The sequence below is a fragment of the Bufo bufo genome, chromosome 10 (assembly GCF_905171765.1).
Source record: "Bufo bufo chromosome 10, aBufBuf1.1, whole genome shotgun sequence".
NCBI lineage: Eukaryota > Metazoa > Chordata > Amphibia > Anura > Bufonidae > Bufo > Bufo bufo.
The window spans coordinates 127668694-127681515 of NC_053398.1; the positions used below are offsets into that span (position 1 = coordinate 127668694).

Genomic DNA, 12822 nt, shown 5'->3' on the forward strand with positions numbered 1-12822 from the left:
AGTCAACCTAGACACTTTGCCGCTCATTTATTATCTGCTTTACACCTCTTTTGTGGCATATATCAGTCGCAGATTTTGTTGCAAGCCATTTTGCGACAAAATTTGCGACTTTTTCCCGCTCACACCACTCTGCAGGCAGGTCTAAGGCATGGGCACGGAAGAGGGTGGGCCATCTCATTCATCATCTTCTTTGCCAGTTTTTGGCATACAAAATGACTTAAATCTACGCCAGCAAGGGAGCTGGTGAAGATTTAAGATTGTCGCAAGTCCTGCTGGAGGAAGTGACAAAGTGACGTAGAGACCTGCGCCTCCAAATAACTTTGGCACTTAGGGCTCCTGCACACGACCGTATGGCTTTTTCAGTGTTTTGCGGTCCAGTTTTTACAGATCCCTTGTTCCGTTTTTTGTTTCCGTTGTGTTTCCGTTTCCTTTCCGTTTTCCGTTCCGTTTTTCCGTATGCCATATACATTATACAGCAATTACATAGAAAAAATTGGGCTGGGCATAACATTTTCAATAGATGGTTCAGCAAAAACGGAACAGATACGGAAGACATACGGATGCATTTCCGTATGTGTTACGTTTTTTTTGCGGACCCATTGACTTGAATGGAGCCAAGCACCGTGATTTGCGGACAAGAATAGGACATGTTCTATCTTTTCACGGTACGGAAATACGGAAATACTGAAAAGGAATGCACACGGAGACACTTCAGTTTTTTTTGCTGAACCATTGAAATGAATGGTTCAGTATATGTACCGCATACTGAACTACAAAAACGGCCAGTATACTGAACGCAAAATACTGTCGTGTGCATGAGCCCTAATAAGCAAACACAGTCAACTTATACACCTATACCATCATATTCTACATATACAGCCATCTTATATACCTGTACCATCATATACTACATATACAGCCATCTTATATACCTGTACCATCATATACTACATATACAGCCATCTTATATACCTGTACCATCATATACTACATATACAGCCATCTTATATACCTGTACCATCATATACTACACACATATACAGTCACCTCATATGCATAGTTATGTAATACACATGTGCCATCTCGTTACATATGTGCAGTTGCCCTACAGTATACATGTATACAGTCATCTCATAGACACCCATGTGATACACATGTACCTCCATGTTACATGGGCGCCATTCTCATATACATGTATGCAGTCATCTCATAGACACCCATGTGATACACATGTACCTCCATGTTACATGGGCGCCATTCTCATATACATGTTTGCAGTCATCTCATAGACACCCATGTGATACACATGTACCTCCATGTTACATGGGCGCCATTCTCATATACATGTATGCAGTCATCTCATAGACACCCATGTGATACACATGTACCTCCATGTTACATGGGCGCCATTCTCATATACATGTTTGCAGTCATCTCATAGACACCCATGTGATACACATGTACCTCCATGTTACATGGGCGCCATTCTCATATACATGTATGCAGTCATCTTATAGACACCCATGTGATACACATGTACCTCCATGTTACATGGGCGCCATTCTCATATACATGTTTGCAGTCATCTCATAGACACCCATGTGATACACATGTACCTCCATGTTACATGGGCGCCATTCTCATATACATGTATGCAGTCATCTCATAGACACCCATGTGATACACATGTACCTCCATGTTACATGGGCGCCATTCTCATATACATGTATGCAGTCATCTCATGCACGTATACATTTTCTGACAACCAAAACAATGAGAAGTAATAAGAAATAAAGAATTTAATATCATGTCTGCTGTGGTGGGGCGTGGGGGTGTACTGGGTCATACTGGTCTGGCTGCAGCCAGTACAAATACAAAATGCAAACTGGTATTACTGGTACCGGAAACGAATTCACAATGACGATGACTGTTCTTGCACCACAGACGACACACTTCAGGGCCACACAGATCTTTTCACTACAGCGTAATACCGTACATGTACGGGTGGCGTCACACGTGGCTTTCTGTGGCATTTTTGGTGCCGATTTTTGAGCCAAACCAGAACTGGATCCAGCAGGATGGAGAAGTCCTTCCCTTATATTTCCTTTCTCATTCCCTTTCAACCCACTTCTGGCCTCGGCTCAAAAAACGGTGACACCATCCTAAAGAGGACCCTCATAAAGGGCATGTATTGTGTTCAATACAAAGGGGCAGAGGGGTCCGGTGACCTGTCACTTGCATGCACCAATTTATCCTCTAAGATCATAAAGAGGATAAAGGCTCGTGCACATGACTGTATTTTGTTTCCATATCCGATCCACACTTTTTGCGGATCTATTCATTTCAATGGGGTCCCAAAAGATGCGGACAGCACATGGTGTGCTAGCCGCGTCTGTATGTCTCTTCTGGGGCATATTCCTGTCAGCAGCATCGGTCTCCGACCCCTGACCTAGGATCTTCATCTTCATTACTAAGAGCTGCTACAAAGTAACCACATAAATAAAAATATATAAAGTTTATTAGAACTGTTACATTGTATACCTAATACCGAAAAGTCTATACTGGAAGTGACGCGGCCGCACAGGAATCAGATGGAGGAGGGTGTACGCGGCGCTGCGCAAGCGCACATCCACCTGCTTACCAAAGAATCATTGCAGCGCCACGATAGAAGTACTTTGTGCACCGCGCGTGCGCACTTAGGGGTATAGAGATTTTGCAGCGCAAAATGTTGCATCAGATCTCCCTACCCCTGAGTGCGCAAGCGCCCACAAATCATCAGTTGCAGTTCATCCTTACCGCAGGGCTGAGTGCTGGATACCGAGGTCACCAGGCGCCTGCGCACTCAGTGGTAGGGAGATCTGATGCAACATTTTGCGCTGCAAAATCTCTATACCCCTAAGTGCGCACGCGCGGTGCACAAAGTACTTCTATCGCGGCGCTGCAATGATTCTTTGGTAAGCCGTGGATGTGCGCTTGTGCAGCGCCGCGTACACCCTCCTCCAGCTGATTTCTGTGCGGCCGCGTCACTTCCGGTATAGACTTTTCGCAAGGTATAGAGATCTGGCAGAACACCGGCAGGCAGTTCCGGCAACGGAACTGCCTGCCGGGTCCGTCAAACCGTATACAAACGGAGATCCTTGTTTTCCGGATCCGGTGAAATACAGGATCCGTCTCATCCGGTATCATCCTGAATAACGGATCCGGTATTTAAATTTTTCCAAATATCAAAAGCAATATTAGCTCCTCCTAAGTCCAGACGCAAAACTGGATCCAGCGATGCAGCAATTTCCACAACACTTGGTACCGGATCCGGCATTATTACATCTCTATGGAAATTAATGATAGATCCGGCGAGTGCGGTATTTTGTCCAGTCAAATACCGTAAAAAGGGACGGAACTGAAGACATCCTGATGCAAACTGAACGGATTGCTCTCCATTCAGAATGCATTAGGACAAAACGGATGCGTTTTTTTTCCCGGTATTGAGACCCTTTACCGGATTTCAATACCGGAAAAGAAGAACGCTAGTGTGAAAGTGCCCCTAACAGAGCTGAGTTTGTCATTTGGCACAACAGGGTGCATTCTTTAGTTTACATTGGAATTAAACCGGATTATCCTAGCGCAGGCTCTGCTACATCTGTATGGATCCGAAAAGGGACCAAGCGCTTTCACTTTTGCTTCGGACTTCCTGGCCCCTTGCAGTTTTGACTGACACACAACATGTCCTATCTGGCTTTGCACAGTGCACACACCCAAAGGGCTGGAGGCAGAGCCTGAGAGCTGCAACTTCCTCATAGAGAACAACTTAGCAGGAAGGGGAAGAAGCCACAGGCTGAGACCTAAGACCATGAAGAGCCCTGCAGACAGACAGAAGCTCTACCAGGACTACATCTCCCACTATGAAGCCTGCAGCCACGAGGGCAGTGTCACCTTGTGTGAGGGCAGGGGGGACGCCCAGCTGGGGGACGTCTGCTGCCAGCTGATCAGGCACAACTTGCAGAGCAGAGCCCAGGAGGGCAGGCTGGAGGTGCTGAAGCAGATGAGGAAGGGGTTTGCAATCCTGGAGCTTATCTGTGTCAATTTATTTCTGTTCCCATGGAGGAAAGAGATCAGGACGCTAAAGGTAGGAAAACCGCAAAGAGCGACCAGCGGCGATGGGGGGGGGATCTCTAAACCAGGCATGCTCAACCTGCGGCCCTCCAGCTGTTGCAAAACTACAACTCCCAGCATGCCCGAACAGCCTACAGCAGGCATGCTCAACCTGCGGCCCTCCAGCTGTTGTAAAACTAAAACTACAACTCCCACAATGCGCTGCTGTAGGCTTTTCAGGCATGCTGGGAGTTGTAGTTTTGCAACAGCTGGAGGGCCGCAGGTTGAGGGTGCCTGATCTAAGGCTACTTTCACACTGGCGTTTTCGGCTTTCCGTTTGCGAGATCCGTTAAGGGCTCTTATAAACGATCCAAAACGGATCAGTTTTGCCCTAATGTATTCTGAATGGAAAAGGATCCGCTCAGAACGCATCAGTTTGCCTCCGTTCAGTCTCCATTCCGCTCTGGAGGCGGACACCAAAACGCTGCTTGCGGACGAAACTGAGCCAAACGGATCTGTTTTCTATGACACAATCTGGCACAATAGAAAACGGATCCATCCTCCATTGACTTTCAGTGGTGTTCCAGACTAGTGTTGAGCGAACTTCTGTTTTAAGTTCGGCTTCCGGTTAGCGGAGAATCCCGATATGGATTCCGAATTCCGTTGTGGTCCGTGGTAGCGGAATCAATAATCGGCCATTATTGATTCCGCTACCACGGACCACAACGGAATTCGGAATCCATATCGGGAATCTCCGCTAACCGGAAAGGTAAAAAAAACTCGGTTGTACAAGATTAGAAAAACATGGCTGCCTTATTCCAGAACCGCAGCACTTCGATACCTTGGTTGTACCTGGTATTGCAGCTTGGTTTTGTTGAAGCGAATTATGCAGAGCTGCAGTACCACCACCAACCTGTGTGCAGGTGTGGTGCTGTTTTCGGAAGAAGTCAGCTATGTTGGAAGGGGTTATCCAAGAGGTGCACGTGCCGTACATTGGGTACATGATAACTGCCTGGGATTACAACCTGCAGAGCAAGCGTTAGTGTGAAGCTGGCGCTGGCGAGAGATAAACGGATCTCAGATGGAAACGGCTCAAACGGATGACAACTGATGCAACAGGATCCGTTTTTTTTTTTTTTTTTTTACAAGATCCTGTTTTCTCTCTCTCTTCGAGCCCCTGCACACGAACATATTTTCTTTATGTGCCTGTTCTGTTTTATTTATTTTTGCGGACCACATGCGGAACCATTCATTTCAATGGGTCCGCAAAAAAACCGGAAGTTACTCCGTGTGCATTTGGTTTCTGTACGTCCACATGTCCGTTCCGTAAAAAAATAAAACGTGTCCTATAATTGTCTGCGTAACGGACAAGGATAGGACTGTTCTATTAGGGGCCGGCTGTTCCGTTCTGCAAAATACGGAATGAACACGGACGTCATCTGAACTTTTTCCGGATCTGTGTTTTGCAGACCGCAAAATACATCCGGTCGTGTGTATGAGCCCTTCTTCTGACGGATCAGAAGAACGGAAAGCTCATGCACACAAACTCGTTTATTTTGCAGTCTGCAAAACACGGATCCGCAAATAATACGGATGACATCCGTATTGCATCTTTTTTTTTTTTTTTTACGGATCCATAGTAACAATGCCTGTCCTTGTCCGCAGAATGGACAAGAATAGGACACGTTCTCTCTTTTTTGTGAAATGGACATGTGGACATACAGAAACGGAATGCACACGGAGTCATTTCCGTTTTTTTCAGACCCATTGAAGTGAATGCTTCCACATACAGGCCGCAGAGACCGGGTGAAAGGTAAGGATTTGTACCTGTTCTGTGTTTCTGACGCGCACCTGGTTTTGGCTCACAGTAAGGCCTCATGCGCACGACCGTTGTGTGTTTTATGGTCCGCAAAACAAGGATGGCGTCCGTGTTCGTTCCGCAATTTGCGAAACAGCACGGACAGCCATTTATATAACTGCCTACTCTTGTCCGCAAAACGGACAAGAATAGGACAGGTTATATTTTTTTTTTTTTGCGGACCACGGAACGGAGCAACGGATGCGGACAGCACACGGAGTGCTGTCCACATCTATTGCGAATGGGTCCGTATCCAAGCTGCAAAAACTGCGGCTCGGATGCGGACCAAAACAACGGTCGTGTGCATGAGGCCTTAGGCTACATGGACACGACCGTATGTGTTTTGCGGTCCGCAAATTGCGATCCGCAAAAAAAACGGATGACATCCGTATGCCATCCGTTTTTTTTTTTTTTGTGGATCCATTGTAACAATTCCTAAGGCCTCTTTCACACGACCACATGGCTTTTTCAGTATTTTGCTGTCCGTTTTTCACGGATCAGTTGTTCCGTTTTTTGTTTCCGTTCCGTTTTTTTCTTATGGCATATACAGTAATTACATAGAAAAAATTGGGCTGGGTATAAAATTTTCACACCTTGTGCTATCCGCAACCGTATGTCCGTTCCATAGCCCCGCATGTCCTATTCTAGTCCGTTTTGCGGACAAGAATAGGCATTGTTACAATGGATCCGCAAAAAAAAACGGATGCCATCCGCAAACCACGGATCTGCAAAAAACGGAAGCCGCACGTGTGCCTTCCGCAATTTGCGGAACGGGCGGCCCATTGTAGACATGCCTACTCTTGTCTGCATCACGGACAAGAATAGGACATGCTATATTTTTTTTCTGCGGGGCCGCGGAACGGTGCAAAGGATGCGGACAGCACACGGAGTGCTGTCCGCATCTTTTGCGGCCCCATTGAAGTGAATGGGTCCGCACCCGAGCCGCAAAAACTGCAGCTCGGATGCGGACCACAACTACGGTCGTGTGCATGACGCCTAAGGGGCGAGAAAACTGTTCTCTCACCCGTACATACAGGTCATAATGACTGCACGTTGCCCCTCATGAGTGCCCCCTAGTGGAAGCATTAATACCTCCCTTTACACAGTCCTAGAATTCAATGGTACAATTCAGTCTCCCTGCAGGGACAACCTTTTTCTGTTTGAAGCACTGATCAGATGCCTGATTTAGATGAATTGTTATATACATTTTTTTCTATAATATGACAACTACATTATTTTCTTGCAGAAATTTACTGGAAATTTTGTCTATTATGTTGAACCCGTGATTCCAGAAGATGCCATCAGGCAGATCCTCCAACGAGTAGGTTACTCTATAGCATCAGACACCGAATATACTATTAGGGGCAAAATAAACGGTGAAGAGGCCAAGCAGACCGCCTTCGAGTTGTACCTGTCTAGAATTCAATGCGAAAAGCTGCTTCGGCTCATGGATGAAGATAGGTCCATCTGTGTGAGTCTGCTGGTCAACAGGCCCGGCACTGAAGCAGACAATGGAGGTGACCATACTGGTCCTGCCGGTAAAAATATCAGCAAAACCACTGGTGTCCATGAAATTGATGGAGCAAATAGTTTAGATTTCAAAAATAACCTCACCAGTAGTAATAATGACACTACATATGCTGACCTGAACATGACTGAGATGAGCGGCCAAGATGTCCTCTCTGATACTTCCAAGAAGCACCAACCACGTTATTACATCAATCACATGGACAGCGATGAGTTCCTTAACAACTACAGTGACCTCAACTTGGCCCAACAGCCAATTTTCCCATTACACATCAAACAAAAGACCAAAGAGTGGACAGCGCTAGTCTCCGAAGAACCAAACTTTGCCAAAGAGTCCTTTGCAAGAGAATCTGGATCATCCAAACTTGCTGGCAGAGACTTTGCTGAGAAGGTTATTTGTAGCCAACAAGTTGACAACGTTGACATAAGGACTTTCACGGATAATCTGGAACCCCCAAAATCCCTTATCTTTAATGAACCTCCTGCCGAAGTCATTGTGCCAGCTAAGCAAGAGCGCGTGGTGATGAAACTGAAGATGCAGAACGTGGCCGAAGACGCCTTGGCTTACCCAGTTGAGGAAACATTACCACCAGATTCGGCAAAGTTTTCCGACAGCAGCGATTTGGCCAAAAAGGAGACAAAGTGGGCATTCCTGAAGACTAAGGAGGGCACCGAGAGCTTCTCCAGCTCAATGTCAAAGTCTTCTGATTTCTCTATGTTAAATATCTCCAATAAGCCACCCATGTGGACTTCAGGTGCAGATCATAGAGTCCGAGAGCCACCCAACTCCACATACATTCCTCCAATGGCAGCCAAAAGTGAGCGCATGAGATTGACAAATATGAAACCAGAGGATAATCACTTCCAGGCCCCTTCTCCACCGGGAGATACCCTCCTGGGTAATGAGTTTAAAATGCATGAGGATACCAAGGAGGACTATGTGATGATCACTAGAAAAGATAATTTCCAAAACTGAGTTCCATGAAATTTTTGTTTTGATCATTTTGGGTTGAGATGATAATTCAAAGACCTAGCGCTGAACTGCAATTTAAATAAGGTGTGGGACATTCAGTCACCTCCTAGGTGGCGATGTGTAGGTTATTCTGTTGATTACAATATGCCTTTAAAGAAAAACACCTGCAGATGTGATACCTAGTGCATGGACTGAGGGGGTGGAGCATGACTCAAGAGTTCAAAGTGCACCAGAAAGAGACTGTATGTGTCATGCTCCACCCTCTCAAGACCTGCATTGAGTATAACACACAGTTTTCAGGTTTGTCTGGACTGTTCCTTTAAAATTTTATTAGCAGGAACTTCTGGTAAGTAAATAGAATTTTTTTTTTTTAATTTACTTTCCATATTTTATATGGAAATTATATGTTTTCATTTTATTTCACATGCAACTGTTCACTTTTTCAACTAAAAAAAAATCACCTTAAATGCCGCTCCACCGGTCGCCCTCTTCTATCAAAGTGGTAAAAATTTCATTCAGCCTTTTCTTAGTTAGAACTGTTTTTGGCAAAGCTACAGCTGGCAATCAACAAGGCCTACATTACAGCTCCAGGGTTGTAAAATTTAAAGGGATTGTCCATCCTTTTTTTAAGTGGTGACCTATCCTCAGAACAGCTAGCTGATCAATGACAACTTGCTCTCACCGATTAGCTGTCCTGTATAGCTCAGTCGCCAGAGGTCTACACTGCACCATCAGCATTGTAGTGCACATCGCTCGTCACCACAGAGCTGTTCCCATAGAAGTCAATGGGAGAAGCGATGCTGTGGCGAGCACTGTCTACTCTACAACAATGTTTCTTTAGCTTTTGTGCCAGCTTCCAGCGATGGCGCTACACTGAACAGCTGATTGGCAGGGGGAGGATAGGTCATCACTTAAAAAAGGCTGGACAACCCCTTTGATATTCTGGTTTTCAGCAGCCACCACTAGGGGGAGCTGAAGGGTTTACTGCATACTGTGTGTATACAGTGGGCAGGGGCAAACATGGGATTTCCAAAAGCATACTTTTTAAACCAAGTTACACAACTAGCTAGACTAGTGCACATGCATGACACGATATACCGTATACACTGCACTTCTGAAATGGTGCCCGGTATTCCCACTGTATGCACTGCCATATGCTATACTAACCCTGTGCTATAAACTCTGGTGTTGCCTTAAAGGGATTGTCCATTTTCAGGAGGAAAATGGCGCAACACGAGATCCGCCTGCAATTAAGAATAGATGGAGTTGGTCGGCACTATATAGTGGTGCTCAGTGGTAAATATTTCTGTAGAGCAAGTATATCGATACCACGGCACTCCAAGGGTTAGTTTATATATCAGTGATTCCATCCAAAGTAGTGCGTAGACAATGGCCAACGTTTCGGTCTTACTTTGTACAATATTCTAATTTAGAATATTAGACTAAGTTGATTTATTTCAGTAATGCAACTTAAAAGGTGAAACTAACACATGAGACTCATTACAGGCGAGATATTTCAAGCCTTTATTTGTTATAATTTGGATGATTATGGCTTACAGCTTATGAAACCCCAAGTCTCAATCTCAGGTCCCCTTTGCTCAGGGGGTATGGATTAATTAGCCGACTAGAGTGCGACACTTTGAGCCTAGAATATTGAACCTTTTCACAATAGTTGCATTACTGAAATAAATAAACTTTTGCACCATATTCAAATTTTTGGAGTTTCACCTGTATAAGCCCAAGAAGGGCCTACAGTCTACAGAGATTGTAAGGGTCATGATCTGAAACTACGAAATAATGGAAGTGACTGCTTTTAAACCAGCGCCTCTCCTGGGCACTGGCTGTCTCTGGTACTGCGGCTCATCTTTATTCATCTAGATGTGAATGAGCTGTAATGCACAACGACGGACAAGAGTGGCGCTATTCCTCCAATAAGCACAAAGTGTGAGCTTGCTCACCTCTTTTACGCCGGTTGCACCTTAGATGGCTGTTGGCCAAATCCAGCAATTTTGCGGTGCTCCCCGACAGCAGATGTCAATGGACACAAGGATCGGGCATGTTGAATTTCAAGTGAGAACACAGGCATGCTCAGCCGAGCCGTGAGTAGGCATTTCTATGGCAGGGTCGGGAGTGGTAGCTGTGGGCCATGTTAGGTGTATGGTCAGTCTTACAATCTATCTAAGGGTGACCCCCATCATCACTACTTCCTCAGACTGTTATCGAGTCCCTAGCCATATGTGGCACCATACATTGATAACAGCTTATACTTGAGGCCCTTTTAGGCTGAGGATCAAGGAAATCATCACATGAAGTTGTTTGCATAGTTTTTGGGCTGTAAATGAACCTGTATGGGGTAGTAAAAAGGACCTTTCCCCGCTCCTGACACGCGGGAGGAAAGGGATGCAAATGAGCTCTTACCAAGCTCTGCCTCTAATGCCCCCAGATGTAAGGCGGCCATCCTATAAGTCAATGTTCAGCTCTTTAACTAAGCCTTGAGACATGACTTTGATATTAAATAAGCCAGCATCTCATCTGCAGAGCAGAGCAGAGAGTACTGGCTTGTTGGGTGAGGGGGGGTACTATCTTTCCTTAGGGAGAGAGCACCTTAATCAGCGTGAGGACACTTATAGGCCATACATGCTCCTCTGGAATTCTGGGAGGAAAGGGATGCAAATGAGCTCTTAACAAGCTGTGTTAATAGCTCCATGCATTCCTCATGTAATACCAATTCTGGATCATCTATTCTTATGTCTCTATGTTGTGCCGTTCCTTTATTATTTGCACTAGAAGTTATGCATGAATTGCTATTAGCCTTCAGTAAGGGTACAGAGGGAGGTAACCAGTTGGAGGGTGTACCTGCACAGTCTGACAATGGCAGCACTGATTGGATAGACTCAGACTGTGCAGGGACACACCCCCAACTGGTTACCTCCCTCTGTACCCTTACTGCAGACTGCTAGCAATTCATTCATAACTTCTAGTGCTTATGGCTCTATGTTGTGCCGTTCCTTTATTATTTGCACTAGAAGTTATGAATCAGTGCTGCCATTTTCAGACTGTGCAGGTACACCCCCCAACTGGTTACCTCCCTCTGTACCCTTACTGAAGGCTAATAGCAATTCATGCATAACTTCTAGTGCAAATAAAGGAACGGCACAACATAGAGACATAAGAACAGATGCTCCAGAACTGTTGTTACGTGGGGAATGCAATAAGCCAGTGGTCGGCAAAGAGCGGCTCTTTTTATCCTTGAATGCGGCTCTTTGGTGCGGGCTGGCGGGTGGGCGGCCGCGCAGCCATATCCCGTCGCTCAAGCTTGCAAATTGTCCGTCATGCGCCTCCTGCCCCGTCTGTCTGCTCCTTCCACTTTATGAATGAAGCAGGCAGGCGGGGCAGGAGGCTCATGACGGAGGGTGAGATGTCACGCTGCGCACAGCAGCAGAAGGGCGGGCAGCGGCAGACTTTCAGCAGAACACCGGCCATGTGAGGAGTGGTGAAGAGGCCGCCGCTCAGGTCCAGGAGGAGCGAAATGTCCTGCAGCAGAAAGGTAGGAGCTGCCCCCGGTGTGTGCACAGCGCCGGGCACTGCACCGGCCCCGCCGCAAGTGTCCCTGCATCCTCCCTTCCCCCCACTAATACATTACTTTACTTACTGGAGGGCACTTATGGGGGATATCTGTGGAGGGCACTTATATAGCATCTTATGCTATATATGTGTCATCCACAGATATCCCCCCCATAAGTGCGTCATCCACATCTGCAGACAAGTTTAATAAAAGTAAAAAATGATAAAGATAAAATGAAATAATAATCAAGATCCAAATAAAAGAAAGTACATCTAAAAGTATGTAAAAACACACTCTGGGCTCATGCTCACGAATGTAAGGGCGCCGTGCCTGTGCTGCGGACCGCAAATAGCGGTCCGCAATGCACGGACACAGACCATGGGGCAGCTGCATGAGGATCGCGGACCCATTGACTTGAATGGGGTTCGCGATCCTCATCCAACTGCCCGCACCACAAAAAAGTAGCGCATGCTGAAGTGAATGGGTCCATGATGCGTGCTGCACACGGCTGTGTGCAGCCCGCATCATGGACCCATTCACTTCAATGGGTCCAGGATCCGGGATATGAGTGCTACAGTGTGCTTTCGTGGTGCTTCTGCACCGCAAAAAAGTAGTGCATGCGGTACTTTTTTGCGGTGCGGAGGCACAGCCAGAAGCACCACGGAAGCACTCTGTAGCACTTATATCCCGGATCCTGGACTCATTGAAGTGAATGGGTCCATGATGCGGGCTGCACACGGCCAGTGCCCGTGTATTGCGGACCCGCCGTATGCGGCCTGCAATATGGCAACGGCGGGCACACGGTTGTGT

At 46.3% G+C, this 12822-nt stretch overlaps 1 protein-coding gene across 1 annotated transcript; it reads left to right on the forward strand.

Moving 5' to 3' along the window:
• The first annotated feature begins 3808 nt into the window (after positions 1-3808).
• Positions 3809-8937, forward strand: LOC120980858. Its single transcript, XM_040410203.1, has 2 exons — positions 3809-4123; positions 7194-8937. The coding sequence occupies exons 1-2, from the start codon at positions 3848-3850 to the stop codon at positions 8448-8450; spliced, it is 1533 nt and encodes a 510-aa protein (XP_040266137.1). The 5' UTR covers positions 3809-3847; the 3' UTR covers positions 8451-8937.
• Positions 8938-12822: the final 3885 nt, after the last annotated feature.